Source organism: Mus caroli, unplaced genomic scaffold (genome assembly GCF_978045245.1).
Source record: "Mus caroli unplaced genomic scaffold, Mus_caroli_1 scaffold_7, whole genome shotgun sequence".
NCBI lineage: Eukaryota > Metazoa > Chordata > Mammalia > Rodentia > Muridae > Mus > Mus caroli.
This window is the reverse complement of record NW_028227262.1, coordinates 24340212-24362703: the sequence shown is the minus strand read 5'-3', so window position 1 is coordinate 24362703 and position 22492 is coordinate 24340212. Positions and strand designations below refer to the sequence as shown.

The window sequence follows — 22492 nt, the reverse complement described above, 5'->3', positions numbered from 1 at the left end:
GGCCGTTAGGAGCATTTGCTGCTCTTGCAGGGCATCCAGGTCCGACTGCCAGCACCCACAGGGTGGCTCGGAATTGTCTGTAACTTCCTTCTGAGGGCTCCCACATCCTCTTCCGACCTCTTCAGGCACCAGGCACTCAGTGGTGCACAGGCCTGTGTATAAGCAGAACATACGCATGAAACGAATCTTTTAAAGAAAATATGGGGGGCTGGAGAGATGGCTCAGCGGTTAAGAGCACTGATTGCTTTTCCAGAGGTCCTGAGTTCGATTCCCAGCAACCATATGGTGGCTCACAACCATCTGTACAGTATGCTCATATACAAAAAAAAAAAAAATTAAAAAAAAAAAAAGAAAATATGAAAAAGGAGACTAGATAGCCAGATACAGCAACCACTGAGAGGACTGTCTGGTTTTATTTTTTTATATTTATTTATTTGTTTATTATATGTAAGTACACTGTAGCTGTCTTCAGACACTCAAGAAGAGGGCATCAGATCCCATTACAGATGGTTGTGAGCCACCATGTGGTTGCTGGGATTTGAACTCAGGACCTCTGGAAGAGTAGTCGGTGCTCTTAACCACTGAGCCATCTCACCAGCCCCTTATTTATTTTTTTAAAGATTTATTTATTTTATGTATATGAGTACACTATTGCTCTCTTCGGACACACAAGAAGAGGGCATAAGATCCCATTACAGATGGTTGTGAGGCACCATGTCGTTGCTGGAAGTTGAACTCAGGTCCTCTGGAAGAACAGTCTGTGCTCTTAACCCCTGAGCCATCGCTCCATCCCCTGTCTGTTTTTATAAAGTTGAAGCTTCTGATGTTAAGACACACAAGTGGAGGGCAGTGGTTCTTCCCTTCACCAGGTACATCCTGGAGGCTGACATCAGCTCTCAGGCTCAGCAGTAAACGCCTTTACCCACTGAGACGTCTTGCCAGCCCATGCACTTTCCACCATATTTTAAATTATGCTTTGCACAGCAGGGAAACTTTTTTGTTTTTGTTTTGTTTTTTGAGACAGGGTTTCTCCGTGTAGCCCTGGCTGTCCTGGAACTCACTCTGTAGACCAGGCTGGCCTCGAACTCAGAAATCCGCCTGCCTCTGCCTCCCAAGTGCTGGGATTAAAGGCGTGAGATGCCACGCCCGGCTAGCAGGGGAACTTCTGGTGGGAGTTAGTGAATGTCTACTCTGTTTGCTGTATATCTATTTGCCTATTTGCCCTGGCTGTCCTGGAACTCAATATGTAGACCAAGCTGGCCTCATGCTCACAAAGTCACCCCTGGCCCTACCTCCTAAATGCTAGGATTAAACTACTCCTAGTCTTTGTTTATTTTATTTTTTAAGATTTATGGACTGGAGAGATGGTCCGGTGGTTAGGGACACTGGCTACTCTTCCAGAAGTCCTGAGTTCAATTCCCGGCAACCGTATGGTGGCTCATATCCATCTGTGATGGAATTTGTGCCTTCTTCTGCTGTGTGTGAAGACAGCTGCAGTGTACTCATATAAATAAAGTGAATAAATCTTTTATTCATTTTATGTATGTAAGTATACTGTTGCTGTCTTCAGACATAGTAGAAGAGGGCATCACATCCCAATACAGATGGTTGTGAGCCACCATGTGGTTGCTGGGAATTGAACTCTGGACCTCTGGAAGAGCAGTCAGTGCTCTTAACTGCTGAGCCATCTCTCCAGCCCCGAACTATACCTAGTAACACTAAATTTTATTTATTTTGTGTGTGTGTGTATGTGTGCGTGTGTGCATATGTGGGTGGGTGCTTGTATGTGTGCATGTGTGCATATGTGAGTGGGTGCTTGTATGTGTGTGTCTGTGTATCTGTCTGTGTATGAACATGAACACTCCACAGAGCAAGTGTCAAGGTGTGAAGAGAATTTATGGAAGTCTGGTTTCTGCTTCTTCCATGTGTGTCCTGGAGATTGAAGTCAGGTGATCAGGCTTGGTGTCCAACATCTTTACCTGCTGAGCTGGCTCCAAACATTTCACTTCCTTAAACATTCTCTCACTTTCTGTATGTCACAGTCCAAGAGTCGCTTTGTTGTGTTGCAATCAGACAATCGGCTGGGGCTGCAAGTGTCTGATGCAAGACTGGAACTAGAGGACTCACCTCTAAGATGGCAGACACGTACAGCGACTGCCAGGACAACCCACATTCCTTCTGGTCCTCTCTCTAGACCTTGAGTGTCCTCAGACTGTAACAGCTGATTCACATGAACCCAGTGGCCCAAGAAAGAAAGAGACTGAGATTATAAGGCATTCTCTTTTTTATAACTTCTCTCCATGGTTAGGATCTAACTCAGAAGGTAGAGAGCTTGCCTAGAATGTCTGAAGCCCTGGGTTGAATGCTAACATCCCCAAATCTTGGCATGGTGGAGCACACCTGTAATCCAGCACTTATGAAGTGGAGGCAGAAGGATCAGAAGGTTCAAGGTCATCCTTGGCTACATGGAGTCTGAGGCCAGTCTGTGATACAGGAAACCCTATCTCAAAACAAAACAAAACAAAACAAAACAAAACAAAACAAAACAAAACAACTGTTGGGGTAACCTTTTCTTCACATTGTATGAAGGTGTTTCTGTGTTTTCAATAGTTAATTCTGTACCAGCCGAGAGCTAAATGCCGGCAGAATATTGGTATTACCAGCCTTGTATTTTGTCAATATTCGTCCTTCCTCACTTGCCTAAAGGCAATCTAGAATTGCATCAGAGGTTCTGATTGGTTGTAATAAAGATCTGACAGCCAATAGCTGGATAGGAAGTGGGCAGCAGAACTTTCAGGCATAGAGATTGTCGTAGGGGAAGAATGCAGGCGTGGGAGATTCAGAGAGCAAACACTGAGAAAACAGACATGGGCCATAGAATAACAGAGAAAGGTGGAGAACTAGCCACATGGTGGATTGTAGGCTAGTTAGTCTGGTTAAGTTTAGGGTAGCCAGGAGGCTGCCCAAACAAAAGGCCTAAGCTTTCAACTATATTCGAAGCCTTCATGTCGTTATTTATATCGCTGGTGGACCTGAGAAAATCCCACTATAACCAACAAAACATGTTGTTTGGAAGTGCGGGTCTGTGATCCTTGGAGAGCGAGGCAGGAAGACAGAAGAGAAGTCTGGGTTACGGCCTGGAACTTAGTGAAACCCTGTCCCCAAATAAGACAAAAGGCAGGACTGAGTCACTCAGAAAAAGTAGTCTGAGACTACTGTCATCTACAAAATAAACTCCAGGCCTGCCAGCACTACACAGTGAAACCCTGTGTCAGGTAAACACACACACACACACACACACACTCTAACACCTCCAACCAAAGAAAATCAAAAACAAAACACAACTTAATCTATAAATTACACACCATTGACTAGGGAGATTACTCAAGGCACAGACCTGCCTGCATTCAGGAAGACTAGAACTCAATTCCCAGAACCCATACACAAATGCACGGCATGGTGGGATAGGTCTGAAATCCCACCATGGCTGGGGAGGCAGAAATAGGACCCTTGGGCCCATGTGGCTAGCCTATATAGTGAGCCTGGCACGAATAACAAATCTGGTTTCAAAGGAGAAGTGGCTGGCATCCTGGCAATGGTATCTAAGGATGGCTTCTGTCCTCCACATGCATACACTACTGATTTGCCCCATACACATAAATATACATAGAATCACACGTCATCACTTCTATGGATGCCTCTCACTAAGTCTTGCCTCTGTTCAAGCAGAAGGGAATTAGGTTCACTTTTGTTTTCCCTTAGGAAGTAGGATTCGCTATTGCCTGTGATTAAGGAGTCAGCAACACGGAGGACCCAGCATTCATTCAGAGGCCACAACTGGGGAGTGTGTTTGATCCACCTTTCTAGAGACTAGAAGACTTGGCCATGGGCTGGTGAGATGGCTCAGTGGGTAAGAGCACCCGACTGCTCTTCCAAAGGTCCAGAGTTCAAATCCCAGCAACCACATGGTGGCTCACAACCATCCGTAACAAGATCTGGCGCCCTCTTCTGGAGTGTCTGAAGACAGCTACAGTGTACTTACATATAATAAATAAATAAATCAAAAAAAAAAAAAAAGAAAAAACAAAACAAAAAAAAGTCTTAACTTTACATTTACTTGGCCATACGTAGGCTTTTTTTAAGAGTCACACATAACTGAGATTGGACTCAAATTTACTCTACACATTTACTGTTGAGGATAACCTTGAACCAGAACTTTTTTTATTTTTATTTATTTTTTAAAAAATGATTTATCGGGCTGATGAGATGGCTCAGCGATTATGAGCACTGACTGCTTTTCCAGAGGTCATAAATTCAAATCCCAGCAATCACATGGCGGCTCACAACCATCCTTTTTTTTTTTTTTTTTTCTTTTTTTTTTTCGAGACAGGGTTTCTCTGTATAGTCCTGGCTGTCCTGGAACTCACTTTGTAGACCAGGCTGGCCTCGAACTCAGAAATCCGCCTGCCTCTGCCTCCCGAGTGCTGGGATTAAAGGCGTCACAACCATCCTTAAAGAGAAACAAAACAAAACAAACCTGTGGGCCAGAGTGAGTGGGGCTGGAGTGAAAGGAAAGGGGGGAAAATTTATCTTTTATTTTTTTAAAGATTTATTTATTTATCATTATAAACAAGTAGACTGTTGCTGTCTTCAGACAACAGTATCTGAAGAGACATCAGATCTCATTACAGATGGTTGTGAGCCACCATGTGGTTGCTGAGATTTGAACTCAGGACCTCCGGAAGAGCAATCAGTGCTCTTTTTTGTTTTTGTTTGTTGTTATTGTTGTTGTTTGTTTGTTTGTTTTGAGACAGGGTTTCTCTGTATAGCCCTGGCTGTCCTGGAACTCACTTTGTAGACCAGACCGGCGTCGATCTCAGAAATCTGCCTGCCTCTGCCTCCCAAGTGCTGGGATTAAAGGCGTGCGCCACCACCGCCTGGCCAGTCAGTGCTCTTAACCACTGAGCCATCTCACCAGCCCTAACACTGAACCTTTGATCCTCCAGCTTCCAGCTCCCAAGTGCTGGCACTGCAGGCTTTGGTCGCCTAGGGCTTTAATCACACACTCCTCAGTCACAAGGACTTGACTGGGCCAATGTGAGCCCTGACCACTGTGCTCTGGGGCTTCCAAAGGCATTCTAGATAACTGGTTACATTTTGGTGGTGGTGCTAGGGTCTCATAAGTAGAAGCTGACCTCATACAGCTAGCTGGTCTTACTGCCTCCACCTCAATTATACCAGGATTACAGATGTGCGGCACCGCACCCAGATACCTACATTCTCTAGACTGGAAACAGCGTAAGATCAGCCTCATGGGAACATATTTCAGTGTACCTGTCAGTAAGCCATTTCGACCAGCCACACACAGAGTTTTTGGTATTAAACAACAAAAAATGTGTGTGTGTGTGTGTGTGTGTGTGTGTGTGTATGTGTTTCCCCCTTCTTTTTGTTACTAGTTTTTAATGTGTATAGGTGTTTTGGCTGCATGTATATCTGTGCATCGCATGCATACAATACATTCTGAGACCAGAAAAGGGTGCTGGATCACCTGAAGCTAGACTACAGACAGCTGTGATCTGCCTGGTGTGAGTGCCGGGAATTGAACCTTGTTCCTCTGAAAGAACAACCAGTGTTTTTAACAGCTGAACCATCTCCTCCAGCCCCTATTTGTCACTTATGTTCAGATTATATGCTAGAGGTGGTGGTGTACACTTGTGGGTTGTTTTGTTTTGTGTCTAACTATGTAACTCTGAGTGACCTGGAACTCACTACATAGACCAGTAGAGCGAGACTTTTGCTGGCCAGCCAGCAGTATAAAAAAATGACACAAGATTTCTATATAGTTTAAAGCTTAGGCCTTTTGCTTGGACAATCTCCCAGCTAGCTCGTCTAGAGGGCTGTCTGAACTGCAAGTATCTGAGCAGGTGAGAAGGGCAAGTGTTTACAAATATGACAGGTGATGGGCCATAGAAATGACAATGCCAATATTCTGCCGGCATTTAGCTCTCTGCTGGTACAGAATTAACAATTGAAAACACAGAGATATACCTTCACATAATGTAAAACAAGTTACCCCAACATCTCCCCCTTTTAGTCCAAGAAAGAGTGTTATCTCTGACATCAGTAAACTATATACAATAAGAACAATTATGGGAACTATCGAGTGAGAATTACATTCACAAGGTCTAGGCCATTTGTATTTGGCAACCTTGGGGAAAGCACTCCAGTGTCTATCCTATCTTGGTGAGTCTAGGGTTCTCTACCTAAATCACTTTCTATCACCACTAAAGTTTCCATATCTTCTAACCTTTATAACTTGTATGTATCAACTTTAAAGCACCTTCTTAGACCCTATAACTTTTCCTTAGATCCCAAACAACTTAAGCTTTTATGTCTTTATAAATTTGCACCTCTTTTGTGAGTTTTCTTTTCTACATCTGATCACAAGGAAAATGGTAAAACTATAACTGCCTGGTCTTCAACCCCATCGGAGACTGGAGAAGGATAAATTTCACCAGAGTTAAAAGGATGTGCAGAGACTTCTGGCTACCTTCATAATCGCCAAAGATTCCTCTCTGTCATTGGGGCATCCACCATTGGCCACCAAGTCCAGATGATCTGACAGCCTTTTTTTGTGAAACAGGAATTTTGAAAAATTGTTCTACCTTACCTTGTCTCTGCAAAGTTGGGCAATTGGCTTCCCGATCTCCTGCTTGTCCACAGTTTAGATAGCATGCTGTCAGCAGTCGAAGTAAGGGACAGTTCTCTTTTGCCCAATGGCCACATTTGAAGCAAACTCCAGGTAGAGATTCTTTCTTTGGTCCTCGTTTTCTTTGGAATAGAATGGGGGTGCTGATGTATCTCTCTGTCAGAAAAGCCTTTTATTACATCTTAAATGCCACATTCTGCAGATCTCTGATGTATTTGAGGACAACCTATTTATCTAAAGAATATCTAAATAGGCAAACATTGCTTGTTTCTACTTACTATCTACTTATCTTTGGAAACATCTACAGGAGGCTAAATAAAGCTTATTTCTGCAATTAACTAAACTAGTACCTAACATGATATAAGTTTGATAATCTGTTTGACTGACTACTAAATTGTATTTCTTCATTATCTTTTTTTTTTTTTTTTTTTTTTTGGTTTTTCGAGGCAGGGTTTCTCTGTATAGCCCTGGCTGTCCTGGAACTCACTCTGTAGACCAGGCTGACCTCGAACTCAGAAATCCACCTGTCTCTGCCTCCCGAGTGCTGGGATTAAAGGTGTGTGCCACCACACCCGGCTTATTATCTTAAACAGTTTACAATAGTAGCTTTCATTGGACTAGAACTTTATTTATTTATTTATTTATTTTGAGACAGGGTTTCTCTGTGTAGCCCTGGCTGTCCTGGAACTCACTTTGTAGACCAGGCTGGCCTCGAACTCAGAAATCCGCCTGCCTCTGCCTCCCAAGTGCTGGAATTAAAGGTGTGCGCCACCACGCCCGGCTAGAACTTTATATTTTTAATGAATTACTTAAGTATAATACCTTAAAGAGTTGAAGCATATATACAATATGCTGTAACAAAAATCATCTTAAACGCCGGGCGTTGGTGGCGCACGCCTTTAATCCCAGCACTCGGGAGGCAGAGGCAGGCGGATTTCTGAGTTCGAGGCCAGCCTGGTCTACAGAGTGAGTTCCAGGACAGCCAGGGCTACACAGAGAAACCCTGTCTCGAAAAAACCAAAAAAAAAAAAAAAAAAAAAAAAATCATCTTAAATTTCTATCAATATTCAAAAACCCATACTAGGGCTGGTGAGATGGCTCAGTGGGTAAGAGCACCCGACTGCTCTTCCGAAGGTCAGGAGTTCAAATCCCAGCAACCACATGGTAGCTCACAACCATCCGCAACAAGATCTGACTCCCTCTTCTGGAGTGTCTGAGGACAGCTACAGTGTACTTACATATAATAATAAAAAACAAAACAAAACAAAAAAAAAACCCATACTAATCTAAAGTATTTGAGATTTGTTGCTTTCTAGTCTAAAAATAGATACAATAATTCACCCTTCTTTTTTTCCCTTTCATCCCATTATCCCCCCTTTTGTCCTTTTATCCCTTCCCCCGCCTCACCCCCAACACGAGATAGGAAAGAAAGCAGCAGATACCATGCAGGAGCCGAAGTGGACAAGCGAGCTTCTGGGAGACAGCCCACCATTTTGTTCAGCTATGATAGGTATACCCAGGAGATGCGCAGATCAAGGGACTTCATCCCAGGATTGCTTCTTGCTACTAATGTGCCTTCTATATTTGTCATTTCTATATTCCTTATATATCTAGCATGCTGTGATTGGGCATGGGGAGGACCTCACTGCCTATTTCCTGCTGTATTTACTCCCTGAGTGATAGCCCACTCTGTTGGGCAAGTTTCCTGCAGATCAACAAGAAGATGAACTTTTTTTTTAAGATTTATTTACTGTTATATGTAAGTACACTGTAGCAGTCTTCAGACACACCAGAAGAGGGCGTAAGATCTCATTACAGATGATTGTGAGGCACCATGTGGTTGCTGGGATTTGAACTCAGGACCTTTGGAAGAGCAGTCAGTGCTCTTACCCACTGAGCCATCTCTCTGGCCCCCAAAGATGAACTTTTAAGCGATAATGCTGTTTAGGGAATGATTTTATGGAATTCCTGATTTTATTTAAGTGTTTTAGGGAGTTAGTTTGAGTTAAATAACGTTGGAAAGTTAGGGTGTTGGTAGAAAGTTTAAAGTTAGTTTAAAGTCAGAGTCAAGAATAGAGTGTGCCCCTTCCTCAGTGTTGCAAGGGCTGCACAGGTTTTTGAAAGAGTACAGTGAGCTTTCATGCATTACAAGCATTTAATTGTACTAGCAATGAAAACAGGCTCGGGACAAGTTAATGATCAAAGGAAACATTCATTCTAGGTTGGACTTGAGTTCCAAAAGAGCACATGGGATCTGAACTCAAGATCATGGGACAAGCACTCTTAACTGCAGAACCATCTGCCAAGCCACCCCCACAACGTGTGCGCTGCCAGTCTTTCTTTTTCTTTCTTCCTTTCTTTCTTTGTTTCTTTCCTTTTTTGAGACAATGTTTCTCTGTGTAGCCTTGGTCACACTGGAACTTGCTCTGACCAGCCTGGCTTCCAACTCTGACATTTGCTCACCTCTGTAGCCCAAGTGCTGGGATTAAAGCCTATATTACTCCCCTGCAAGTGATCTATTCCGGGTTTTGTTTTGTTTTTGTTTTTGTATTTGTTTTTTTTTTCATTAAATTCCTCTGTTATTCCATCATATCCCTGCATATATATTTTTAATAGTTGTAGGCAGATGTGTACTAAGGGTGTGTCTGTATGCCAGTCAGAGGGATTAAAGGTGTGTGCTAAGGGCTGAGCCACACCCTAACTAGAAACAGGTTCAAATATCCTGACACCACACTTTTTTTTCTTTTTGAGGGGTGTTTTGCAACAGTTTCCTTTGAGATTGAAACATTTTATTTAGCAAGGAAACTCTTTGGCAAGAATGTTAACATCTCTAAATAGCTCCAGGAAGTCCCTAAAACTGAACAGATTCACTAGCCCCCCCTCCCTAACAAGTAAACTATAAAAGCTGAGTGTTCCTTTCAGATGACAGAGAAAAAGGTGAGGTGAAAAGAAAATTCTGAGACAAAGGGCTGCCTGAAGAGGTTCAGACCAACTGAGGTATCTGGAAAGAATACTCACTGATCGTTAAGCTGCCTGCAGGCTGTTGAGTGTGCTCCAGGTTCCCCAACTTTTGTGAGCTGTCATCCATACTGGGGTGGGCTTTGGTGATATGGTTGCCTTTGAGTCATTTCTTTTCCTGTAAGCAACCCCTCACCCATATTCCTGTAAGTAACTACAGTAAAACTCACTGCTTCACCAAATTGAACTTTGATTAGTATTTATACTTGTATTTATAAATACAAACACAAAATATTAGTATTTATACTTTTATTTGGTCTGTCCTGGGTTCCCTAACTGGGGTGAGTAGATATGTGTGTTCCATCTCCCCAGGAGAAGTTTGTCACATAACAACTAGAGACTGAACTTGAGCCTTGCATACGCTAGGTGCGTATGCTCTCTCAGTGAGCTACTTGTATACACAGAGCTCTGTCTCTGTGTCTCTCCGGGGTTTCACTATATAGTCCTGGTTGTCCTGGAACTTGCAATATAGACCAGGCTGGCCTCAAATGAACAGAGATCTACTTGACTCTGTCTCCTGCATCCTGGAATTAAATGTGAGTACCACAACACCTAGCTCTGCTCTCTTTGCTTTCTTTCTTGTTTTGAGATATGGTCTCACTAGATTTCCAGTTTGTAGCCCAGACTCCCCTTCTATTCTCCGGGGGTACAAATCTGCACCACAGTAGGCTTTTTAATGTGGTTAAAATATTGTTGTTGTTACTTGTTAATTTTTTAAAATATGTATGAGTTGAGGCTGGAGAGACGGTTCAGAGATTAAATGCATTGTTTGCTCTTCCAGACGTTCCAAGTTCAATTCCCTGCAACCACACGGTGGTTCATAACCATCTAAAATGATATTTGGTGCTCTCTTCTGGCCTGCAGGCATACATGCAGGCAGGACGTTTTATACACAGTAAATATTAAAGAACAAAACCAAAACCAAAAAAAACTTTTATGAGTATTTTGCCTGCATGTATGTCTGTGCACTGCACACATGCCTAGTGCCCCAAGGCCAGAAGAAGGCATCAGATCCCAGGGAACCGGTGATACTAAGATGGCTCTAAGCTGCCATATGGAAGCTGGGAATCAAAGCCTGATTCTCTGGAAGAACAGCCTGTGCTCTTAGCCACTGAGCCATCTTTCCAGCCCCTTTATCATGCTTTTAAAAAGTAATCCTGGGCTGGGCGTGGTGGCGCACGCCTTTAATCCCAGCACTCAGGAGGCAGAGGCAGGTGGATTGCTGAGTTCGAGGCCAGCCTGGTCTACAGAGTGAGTTCCAGGACAGCCAGGGCTATACAGAGAAACCCTGTCTCAAATAACCAAAAAACAAACAAACAAACAAACAACAACAAAAAAAGTAATCCCCGAAAACCCTCCCCTCCACTTGGATTTGCTCTTACTAACAAAATGCCCCTCCGTCCTTTTGGAGAATCACTGACGGATGATCATGATATAAGGGCAAGCCTGGAAAGTACCCTTGCTAGGATTTATCAGAAGGAAACTGAGGCTGGGAAGAAGAATGTCAAGGGCAAGGGCTGGAGGGATGGCTCAGTGGTTAAGAGCACTGGCTGCTCTTCCAGAGGTCCTGAGTTCAATTCTCAGCAACCACGTGGTGGCTCACAACCATCTGTTATGGGATCCAATGCCCTCTTCTGGTGTGTCTGAAGACAGCTACAGTATACTCACCATATATATAAAATAAATAAAAATCTTTTTTTTTAAAGATTTATTTATTTATTATATGTAAGTACACTGTAGCTGTCTTCAGACACTCCAGAAGAGGGCGCCAGATCTCGTTACGGATGGTTGTGAGCCACCATGTGGTTGCTGGGATTTGAACTCTGGACCTTCGGAAGAGCAGTCGGGTGCTCTTACCCACTGAGCCATCTCACCAGCCCATAAAAATCTTTTTAAAAAGGCAAGGGCAGAAAAAAAAATGAGATTTTTCAGTCAATTACTGTTTCAAGACAGGTACCCCAGGTTGTATTGTATCTTGGTTCCCTTGCCTCTGACTCTCCAGTGCTAAGATCTATTTATTTATTTATTTATTTAACATATGTGAATACACTGTAGTTGTCTTCAGACACACCAGAAGAGGGCATCAGATCTCATTACAGATGGTTGTGAGCCACCACCATGTGGGGTGCTGGGAATTGAACTCAGGACCTCTGGAAGAGCAGTCAGTGCTCTTAACCACTGAGCTGTCTCTCCAGCCCCTCCAGTGCTAAGATTACAAAGCATTTCATTAGGTAAATTAAGATTTTTTTTTTGGTGACTAATCTTGGTGGAATTGGCAGCGCTTAAGAGGGTGCGGCTACTGTAAAGGTTGTGCTCCTTTCTACTGCAGAATTTGGGTGCTTGTTGATCTAATGATTTCCTTAGAATTACTCCACAGGAGTAAGCATGAGAAACTATTTAAAGGGGCATTTGCAGTTTACCAGTGTCTACATCACAGAAGATAGCCTTTGTCCTTTCCTACCGTGATTAACTGCTTATAAATCCTCAAGAAAGGTGGGGTCTCTGGACCTTTTCCTAAGGTTTTTACCCCAGTGTCAGGTCTAGTACCCTCTAGGCAAGCCCCCCCCTCCCCCCTTGATTTACCACATACACACACTTCAGACCTTGGGGCAAAAACAAAGCAAAACAACAACAACAAAAACACTGCCTGTGGAAAGTCCTTACTTCAGGAAGGTTGGCAGATGAGGAGCAAGGGAACATTTTATCAGGGCTGCCACAATGGAGTCTTAAAAACAAACTAGGGTAAGTCAAGGCACAATTAAGGCGTTCTCCTAACTGCCCCCCCCCCCTCTGGGTCCAGATTGTGTTCTCCCTGCATCCAAGCCTTCTTCTTTTTTTTTTTTTTTTTTTTGGTTTTTCGAGACAGGGTTTCTCTGTATAGCCCTGGCTGTCCTGGAACTCACTTTGTAGACCAGGCTGGCCTCGAACTCAGAAATCCGCCTGACTCTGCCTCCCAAGTGCTGGGTTTAAAGGCGTGCGTCACCACCGCCCCGCTCATCCAAACCTTCTTACGGCTTGCAGTAAATAAAAACTTCCCAGGGCTGGTGAGATGGCTCAGCAGTTAAGAGCACCGACCGTTCTTCCAAAGGTCCTGAGTTCAAATCCCAGCAACCACATGGTGGCTCACAACCATCCATAACAAAATCTGATGCTCTCTTCTGGAGTGTCTGAAGACAGCTATAGTGTACTTACATATAATAAGCAAATAAATAAATAAATAAATATTAAAAAAAAAAAAAAACTTCCCAGTGTGATTCTGTTTTGTTTTTAGCTAGGGTCTTGGTATGTAGCCCAGGCTGACTCCATCGTCCTCCCTAAATAGCTAAGATTACAGGCGTGCGTCACCACACCAGGCTTCCCGTAACTCTTGCTTTCCCCTCAGGCTTTCCTTGGTCAGCTTTCCTCCAAAAGACCTTTCCTAGCCCGACCTAGGGCTGCTCCTCTTATCCACAGGCTTTCAAGTTCCCACCCCCAACCCCACCCCACCTCTCCCAGTCTTAGATCCAGGTTTCCTCTGGTGGAACATTCCAGACCTTAGTGTTAACGCCCGAAGCACAAGCTGCGAGGGGAAGGCCCCGAGTGGCGGACCACTAGGACTGGCTGAGGATTCAGCATCTACACAGTCGCGGTGGGGCATGCGAGATGCCCAGGCTGCCGCAGCGCACACGATGAGCCCACGCGTGACCGTCAGCCTGCATGAGTCAGCTTCCCCACCCGACCATGCCAGTGCGTTGCCTTGGTTACGGGACTAGCACCAAGGGTGTGGGGGCGGGGCCGGAGGCGGGGTCTATGGGCGACCAGTAATCCAGGTTTCTCAACCTCAGCCCAGTTGCCATTTCATCCTTATTGGTGAGTTTGGAAAATAGGCTTCCTTTTCAGATTTGATCGTTTCTGGTTTGCGTTACACATTATATAATACTACTTGTTTTTAATTGTTAATATGTATAAGCATATAAACGCAACCAGCTGAGTTCATTCAGTGTTGCTCCAATGAATACGGTTTTAAGACTGAGCACTGTGGTGTTGGAACGTCCAAGAGGGCTGCTCCCTGAGGAACACTGATTCTCTCTCAGCAGCCATTAACTGCCTGCAGCTCTTCATCCAGGGGCGGGGCCTTGTGTGATTTTCCGCCTCCTCCTTGGCGTCACCTGGTGGTGTCACTGCTCAGGCCTTGTTTAGGCAACCATATTGCTGCAATGTCGCAGGTGCAGCTTCTCTGTCCCATAAAGAAGTCTCTCAGCAGGTGTTCTAGTCCCCCACTCCACACCACCCCATTTTTACTAGCGCTTTAGTTCTTGGCGAGGCTGAAGCTAAATGAATCTAAACCTTCCGTATAAGCCTGTAAAAACTGGAATAGTCTATTCTGAGAATAAAAGGTTGAGTTTTATAACAGACATATTGCACACGAACTCAACAGGGGTCTGGTTAAATAGGGCAGAGCGTGGCCAGCTTGTCAGATGGAAACCAGTGAGCCCAGTGCGGACTTTCTCTGTGTGGCTTAGATCTGTTTTGGGTTTTTTTGGTTTTTTTTTTCAGTTAGGGTGCATCACACTAAGGTACCTTGTCTCTGTACAACAGGACCCATCCAAAGGCAGCGCAACCACTTCATCTGGAATCTGGAAGAAGCTGGGTCTAGCACTCGGGAGGCAGAGGAAGGCGGATATCTGAGTTCGAGGCCAGCCTGGTCTACAGAGCAAGTTTCAGGACAGCCAGGGCTACACAGAGAAACCCTATCTTGAAAAACCAAAAAAAAAAAAAAAAAATCAATCTGGAAGAAAAGCTGGCTTATTAGGGCTAATTGTGTGGGATTTAAATATATACAACCATGGCTTGCTCAGCCTGCTTTCTTATAGAACCCAGGACCACCTTGCCCAGGGATGGCACCACCACAATGGGCTCCCCCGTGCCCCGCTCCCAACCTCACATCAATAACTAATTAAGAAAATGCCTTAGCCATGAGTGGGGATGCACACCTTTAATCCCAGCACTCGGGAGGTAGAGGCAGGCTGATTTCTGAGTTCGAGGTCAGCCTGGTCTGTAGAGTGAGTTCCAGGACAGCCAGGGCTATACAGAGAAACCCTGTCTCGAAAAAATGCCACCACTAGATCTGTCTGTAGGGCATTTTCTTTCTTTTCTCTTTTTTTTTTTTTTTTGGTTGTTTTTCAAGATAGGGTTTCTCTGTGTAGCCCTGGCTGTCCTGAAACTTGCTCTGTAGACCAGGCTGGCCTCGAACTCAGAAATCCGCCTGCTTCTGCCTCCTGAGTGCTGGGATTAAAGGCGTGCACCACCATGCCCAGCTGGCATTTTCTCAATTAAGGTTCGTTCCTTTCAGATAACTCTAGATTGTGGGTCAAGCTGACACAAGGCTAGACAACACAGTTTGTATGCCACATTCAGATCAGAAGAAACCCAACCTCCCTGGAACTGGAACTTATGCACATTTGTGACCTTCCACATGGGAGTGGGAACCTGAACTGGGTACTCTGTAAGAGCAGCCCGTGCTCTTAACTGCTGAGCCATTTCAGCAGCCTCACATCAGAATTTTAAAAGTTAAAATTAGCCGTGTGTGAATCATACCCTTAGAATCCTAGCATCTGAAAGCAGAGCTAAGAGGAACAGGGATTCAAGGCCAGCTCTTGGCTACAGAGCCCGTCCTGTCCTAGGATGGGCTACAAGAGACTATTTCAAACCCACCCAAACAACAATAACTACAACAACAACAAGGTTAAAATTAGGCTGGGCACAGGGTACACACCTTTAATGCCAACACTCGGGAGGCAGAGGCAGGCTGATGAGTGTGAGTTTGAGTTCAACCTGGTCTACATAGGGAGCTCTAGGCCCGCAGAGGTTACAGTCTCTCTCTCTCTCTTTCTCTCTCTCTCTCTCTCTCACACACACACACACACACACACACACACACACACACATACACACACACACACGGTAGCATTATGGGACTTTTTTTTTTTTTTTTTTTTTTTGAGATAAGGTTTCTCTGTATAGCCCTGGCATAGATTCACTTTGTAGACCAGGCTGGCCTCGAACTCAAGAGATCTACCTGCCCCTGCCTCCCAAGGGCTGGGATTAAAGGCGTTGCACCACCACTGCCCCGCCACTATGGGGCACTATTTTGAACTGTTATCAATAGGCATTCGAGGAGGTCAAACTTCAACAGCAACCTCTCCATGATAATGTAGCTAATGATCAAACGACACTCAGAACTAACAACCCTTAAAGCACACATCCACTAGACAGTGTGCCCACTCGTAGTTCCATTACTCAGGAGGCTGAAGCAGGAGGCTGAAGGACTACAGCTTCAGCAACCTAGGGAGCCGCAGGGGACAGTCTCAATCCCGACATTCTCCTAAATGGGAGCAGGAGTTCAGGAAGGATGTCAAGGCCTCTTACTGATCTTAGGGCCTCAGGAACGACTAGCTCAGGCAGAGAGAGCAAAGGTCTCCAGTGGAGAAGTCTACACACACACACACACACACACACACACACACACACAGAATCCAAGGTGATGACGTCATCAAAGGGTTAATTCTAGTCTGGGATGGGGGGGGAGGGTGGGGCACACAGCTGTCAGGTGGCTTTGGAAAAACAAACTGCTGAAGAGTCTGACGCCAGGGAGTCCTGGGAGGGACAAGAGGTTACCCACTCAAAGAGTGTGCTCCACAAAGCATGCGCGCTTGTCCACGTCTGGAGTCATCACTTATTTTTTGCCTGGATTCTTTGCAGCCGGTGGGTTCTCAAGGCGGTAAGTGGCGTGGCGGGCGTGGTCCGGGAGGTGACGATAGGGTTAATTGTCCACAGAGCCCAGGGGCGGAGCGCGGGCGGGCGTCCGCAGCCCCGCTGGAGCCGGAAGCAGTGGCTGGTCAGGGGCGCTTCTTGTCTTCCCTATCTGTACTTCCACAGAGGTCTCTGCGAGCTAGGGGGAGCCCAGTGAGGTGCGGGGTAGGGGCCCGGCGTTAGAGACAGCAAGGGGACGGTCCACGGTAAGGTCCGAGGGAGAGAGAGCTCCCGAGAAACTTGGGGGGCGCGACACAGATGGGGTGAAAGTAGAGTGATAGACCTGGGAGGGTTAGGGGACCAAGGGAAGACCAGGCTGTTGGCATACACCGGTGAACGGATGGGAGCCCTAGGGAAAGATGCTGCGCCTAACAGTCCTTTCTGTCTCCACACCACTCCAGGGGACGATCCGGAGCTCAACTTTCAAAAGCGAGAGGCCCCAGCAAGCCTGTTTTGAGAAGTTCTTCAGCGGCTCTCCTCATGGGCCAGACGGCCCTGGCAAGGGGCAGCAGCAGCACCCCTACCTCGCAGGCTCTGTACTCGGACTTCTCTCCTCCCGAGGGCTTGGAGGAGCTCCTGTCTGCTCCCCCTCCTGACCTGGGGGCCCAACGGCACCACGGCTGGAACCCCAAGGATTGCTCCGAGAACATCGATGTCAAGGAAGGGGGTCTGTGCTTTGAGCGGCGCCCTGTGGCCCAGAGCACTGATGGGGTCCGGGGAAAACGGGGCTATTCGAGAGGTCTGCACGCCTGGGAGATCAGCTGGCCCCAGGAGCAAAGGGGCACACACGCCGTGGTGGGCGTGGCCACCGCCCTCGCTCCGCTGCAGGCTGACCACTATGCGGCGCTTTTGGGCAGCAACAGCGAGTCCTGGGGCTGGGATATTGGGCGGGGAAAATTGTATCATCAGAGTAAGGGCCTCGAGGCCCCCCAGTATCCAGCTGGACCTCAGGGTGAGCAGCTAGTGGTGCCAGAGAGACTGCTGGTGGTTCTGGACATGGAGGAGGGGACTCTTGGCTACTCTATTGGGGGCACGTACCTGGGACCAGCCTTCCGTGGACTGAAGGGGAGGACCCTCTATCCCTCTGTAAGTGCTGTTTGGGGCCAGTGCCAGGTCCGCATCCGCTACATGGGCGAAAGAAGAGGTGAGATACGGACTAGGTGTGGGAAGATTAACTACTCTTGGCAATGGTTTGGGGTGGAAACTCATGGTTGGAGCACAGGAAGTGGGGCTTCGTGTCACTTTGGCCTGTCACTTAGATGGCCTTGGCTCTAGCTTCACTCCCAATCCCTACTGGATGTGATGCACAAATTCAGAGCCTTTGGGTCTCCCTCAGCTGAGGTAGCGGTGAAAATGGAGGAAGAAGGAAGGGTGCCTGAGCAGGATCTTAGAGTTCAAGGATGACTGGCGGGAGTTGCTTACTTACCTTGTCTTCCTTCTCTCTCCGCAGTGGAGGAACCACAATCCCTTCTTCACCTGAGCCGCCTGTGTGTGCGCCATGCTCTGGGGGACACCCGGCTGGGTCAAATATCCAGTCTGCCTTTGCCCCCTGCCATGAAGCGCTATCTGCTCTACAAATGACCCAGTAGTTCAGGGTGTGCTGGCACCCTTTGGCCTAGACAACTTAAAAAAGCTGGTGAAGCTGAGGGGAGGGGCCTAGACCCCTTCACCTCCCCTTCCCACAGGAGCAAGACATAGAAATGATATTAAACACTGTGGCAGCCTGGGACAAAGAGGTTTTTGAAGTAAAAACTGAGATGTATTGTCACAACCTGTTTCATTATTCTTTTCTGTTTTGTTTTACACTCCCCCACCCCAGGCTAGAGCCCCATCACTGTCTTAAGGAATTATGACAATCCAAAGCTCAGGCCAGGTGTTTATTTCCCTTACATGTAGGATGGTTCACAAACACAATACAGGGGCTTCGGCACCGTGGGGGAGGGGACTATCCCAGGCCTCTTAGGGGCTCGGCCTTCATGTATACTGAATTCAGAGCCGAAGGCTCTGAATTTCTGCATCAGACATCCAGTAGAACTTGGGAGTGAAGCTAGAGCCAAGGCCATCTAAGTGACAGGCCAAAGTGACACGAAGCCCACTTCCTGTGCTCCAACCATGAGTTTCCAGCCCAAACCAATGGAAGGTGATTTCACTCCATCAGGGCTCAAAGGGACAGTAGTTCTACTCCCTCCCCTCCCCAGGAGCCACCTTGGTGACAGTTGATTCTACCCACTGTAAGTGGTAAAGGGATTGGCCTGGTTCCAACCATAATGGGGAGGTGGAAAGGGCTCAGGAGGGTACAGCGTGGATTAGGCCACAAGATGGGGCAGATGATGTCATCAGAAGCATGTGACCGGTGGAAGCAGTTACTAAACTTCTGGGCAACCTAGTCCATGCTATGCAGGAAGGCAGAGGGATGGGCAGTGCTCATTGTTTGGCATTGATGATGTCCACAAATTCAGGCTTGAGAGATGCACCACCCACAAGGAAGCCGTCCACGTCAGGCTGGCTTGCCAGCTCTTTGCAGGTTGCTCCAGTCACAGAACCTGTACCAGGAACAAGAAGACAGTTTGGTCAGGGCTCGATCAGAACACTTAAGCTCCACCTCTCTGTGCAAGGCAGCCTCAGTCTGTCTTAGCCCATTTCTGTCTTAGCTAGAGCCAAAGCCACTCACCTCCATAAATGATCCGGGTGCTCTGAGCTACCCCATCATTGACATTGGATTTCAGCCATCCCCGGAGCTTCTCATGTACTTCCTGTGCCTAGGAGGAGGAGGCAGGGTCAACTAAGCTCCTTCCTATCATTCAAGGAGTGAAAACCACTGGTTCTCATATAGAGTTGAGTTTCCAGAAAAGCCCCGGGACCAGAGAGTGCCAATGCTCCAATCCCACCAGGCTTGGAATGAACATTTTTGGCAAAGTTACTCTCCTTGGTGAGTTTGGAGGCCCTCTGTCTCTAGAGGGGCTTGGCTGGGCTCCATAGCTGTGTGAGTCTGTTAAAGGCAGACAGGCAAGGAGCTCCGGGTAGTTTACCTGCTGAGGGGTTGCCGTCTTGCCAGTCCCAATGGCCCACACAGGTTCATAGGCCAAGACCACCTTGCTCCAGTCTTTCACATTATCTGTGGGGCAGAGAGGAGAGTGAATAGGAAGGAGCTGACCCGCCAAGCTCTCCTGTTATAACAGTTATGGCCTACAGTACCTGGTGGGCTTCTTCCCCTTTTTAAACACTTGTGCGTGCGTGCGCGTGTGTGTGTACACAAGCTATAGCACACATATGAGGGCAGAGGACAACCTGTAGAAGGTGTATCTTTCCTACCACGTGGCTGTCTTTGGAGGACTCAAACTCAGGGCCTCAGGCTTTACCCACAGACCCTGCTAGCTTTTGAAGGTGGGGTTTGAGCCTTCTGTAGGAACAGTGACAAGAACCATTCAGGTCGCCCTCTTTCTCCGGGGTCAGTATGACTCAGGCAGGCTGTGGGACCTTTGACCTCTGCCCCCCTCCATCCCTGGGGCCTTTGCTAGACTCAGAGAGCCATGTCTGCAGAGATACCTGCGATGACCTTGGTTTGCTCGAACACGACCTTCTCGGTGATACCGGCTTCCCTTTCGTCTAGCTTCTCCCCGATGCAGGCGATCACCCCGAGTCCCTCTGCTAGGGCGTGGTTCACTTTCTGGCCAATCAACTGTTGAAGAACAAATGCTAGGTAGGTAAGATACCCCCCTCTCCCCAGGATCAAAGCATCCCCTATATCTCCCCTCCTGTTTACTGACCTCATCTGATTCTCCAAAGACATGTCTTCTTTCTGAGTGCCCCAGCACAACCCAGGTGGCTCCTAAGTCTTTGATCATGCCAGGGCTAAAACAAACACACACCAAGATCAGCAAGAAGCCCACAAGGAAGGTTTTCCTCTGCATCCCTCTCTGCCTCCATCTCACCTGATTTCCCCAGTGAAGGCCCCATTGGTCACTTTGTAGCAGTTCTGTGCGGCCACAGCAATTTTGGGATCCAGCTTCTGTCTGGCAAAGTCGATGTAAGCGGTGGGCGGTGCACAAACCACCTCTGAGGACGAGATCAGAGAAAGCCCCTCACTCTTCGGGCTCCCGGTCTTGCATTCACTTTCTTGGTTCTACTTTCCTTCGTTTTTCAGTCCAGAAAGTTGACCTTTGTTCACTACAGAGCCCAGGCTGGGCCTGTACCAATACCAGAGCCTTCCCAAAGCCTCTGATAGGCCACGGCCCTTACCCTGCCCTCTGCTCTTTTAACAGCTGTGGCTCTCATTTCCTCAGGCTATTCTGGGAATGGGCATCTCCTCGACTCAGCATTCTCCAGGGGTAACCCCTTTCTAAAATAGCCCATCCCACATACCCATCCCGGGAAGGATTTTTAGCATAAGAGGTCCACCGCGGGAGTTTGTATTGGGCTCTTTGGGAAACGGATGATCAGAGAGAATACCCTTTGGTCATCCTCCAAGTTCTCCGATTTAGATGGGTAGAAGCGGGAAGGATGGAGGAGCAGTGTCGTGAGCAGCAGGGAACTGACTAGCCCACAGAGACCTTGCGTTTTCCTATTTCCAGTCTGAGAAGAGCTGTAGGAATTTTTTTTTTTTTAATTCCCCAATGGCTCAGCATGTTTGGCATCTGCTAGGGGCCTAAGGTGGAAGGCAGGAGTGGCCCATGCTGTGAAGGGTAGGGATGTGGAAGCCCCCCGCTCAGAGGCCGAAGCATGCGACGGCGCGGGGAGGAGTTTCGGGCTACGTGCAGAGACGCACGGAGCCAGAGGCCGAGGGGGCAGGTAGCTGAGAGCTCGCGCAAGCTCAGCTTCCTCCCTCACAATCTGGGGGACACGTGCCACTTGATTATCCAACCCGACACTGGTTCTTCTTCTCGACCCTAACCCCTAACTGGTGCAGCTCCTCCGGTCCACTCCCAAGGGCGATCTTCTTTGCACCCTGCCCCCAACCCCAAGAACCCCTTTCGGGCCCCACAAACCCAGTGCAGCATTTAAATGCGTTTCCTCTTCAGCAAGTCTCTGTGCTGCCGGGACACCAAATGGCCCTTGTCCCCAGGCCACCATCCAGGTCCACTCAGACACTGAGCAGGTGGTGCCACGCCCGACCTTCTACCCCCACGTCCCGCCGCCCCTGCCAAACAGAGAGCTCACCCGTGCCTGCCGGCACGTTGGCTGCGTTCAGGGTGCAGATGAGTTCTCCCAGGCACTTCTTCCTCCCGTTCATCTTCCAGTTGCCCCCCACGAAGAACTTCCTGGTAGGCGCCATTGTACCAGGCTCAAGTCTCTGAAGGTCAGTACAAACGCAGGGCTCTCTCCACTGGCCACTTATATAGATGGCTGTGAAGCAGAACTCCTCCTTCTCCCCGCCCTCCGCCATGGTTAGCCCGGCCCCTTGCTGCTCCGCCTTCCCCTCCATCCTCCTCTCCACCTCCCGGTGTTTAGATGTTCTGACGTTTCTCCTTTCTTGTAGCTATGTTCTAGAGGGTTCAGGGGGCTCAAACGTCCTGCCTCAGTGGCTCGACAGTTGAGATGTTGAACCTCGCGCTCAGGGAAACAAACTTTTTGGGATTTCAGAAGACCAAGGGACATTTCCTGTGGAGGTGGCAGCAACAGGGCCTTGGACCCTGGGGTTGAGGGCACCTTTCCAACTCCGAAAGCGCCCCATTCCCTCATAGCATAAAGCAAAGTCACAGCTGAGGAGCCCTTCCAGCAATCACAAGGAAAGGGGCCAAGTGTGTCACCAACGTCGCTGGTGATTACAGGGTCCTTGCAGTTGTCAGACCTTGGCCAAATGGAGCAGAGTGGGACACTAGTGTGTGGGGCGGGGAGGGAGGCAGGCTGGCTGCAGCCCTGTAAAGGAGTCAGCTGATATCAGTCAGTGTGGACTGCCCACCCTGCGCTAGGTCCTTCATTTGCCCAGCAACAGTGGGGCTAGACCAAGTGCATGGTCAGTGGGGGGGTGTGATG

General features: G+C 47.5%; 2 protein-coding genes and 1 long non-coding RNA gene across 6 annotated transcripts; 1 reads left to right on the top strand and 2 right to left on the bottom strand.

Annotated features, from left to right (window-relative positions):
* Nucleotides 1-1636: 1636 nt before the first annotated feature.
* LOC147003809 (uncharacterized) lies at nt 1637-13444 on the bottom strand. The gene is made up of 3 exons (XR_015047563.1): nt 13261-13444; nt 6671-6865; nt 1637-2221 (listed from the first exon to the last, which is right to left on the bottom strand). It is a non-coding gene; the product is annotated as an uncharacterized LOC147003809 (long non-coding RNA).
* Nucleotides 13445-16317: 2873 nt separating this feature from the next.
* On the top strand, nt 16318-18296 carry Spsb2 (splA/ryanodine receptor domain and SOCS box containing 2). 4 transcript variants are annotated; one of them, XM_021164468.3, is made up of 3 exons: nt 16318-16471; nt 16921-17663; nt 17970-18296. In XM_021164468.3, the coding sequence occupies exons 2-3, from the start codon at nt 17000-17002 to the stop codon at nt 18098-18100; spliced, it is 795 nt and encodes a 264-aa protein (XP_021020127.1). In that variant the 5' UTR covers nt 16318-16471; nt 16921-16999; the 3' UTR covers nt 18101-18296. The 4 variants fall into 4 exon arrangements, with proteins under 4 accessions (XP_021020127.1, XP_021020125.1, XP_021020129.1 ...); XM_021164466.3 differs by having other exon boundaries at nt 16318-16487; XM_021164470.3 differs by lacking the exon at nt 16318-16471 and adding an exon at nt 16572-16725 and having other exon boundaries at nt 16921-17605.
* Nucleotides 18297-18383: 87 nt separating this feature from the next.
* Nucleotides 18384-21917, bottom strand: Tpi1 (triosephosphate isomerase 1). The gene is made up of 7 exons (XM_021164465.3): nt 21677-21917; nt 20452-20575; nt 20287-20371; nt 20066-20198; nt 19549-19634; nt 19191-19278; nt 18384-19062 (listed from the first exon to the last, which is right to left on the bottom strand). Exons 1-7 carry the CDS (start codon nt 21900-21902, stop codon nt 18944-18946), a joined length of 861 nt encoding a protein of 286 aa, XP_021020124.2. The 5' UTR covers nt 21903-21917; the 3' UTR covers nt 18384-18943.
* Nucleotides 21918-22492: the final 575 nt, after the last annotated feature.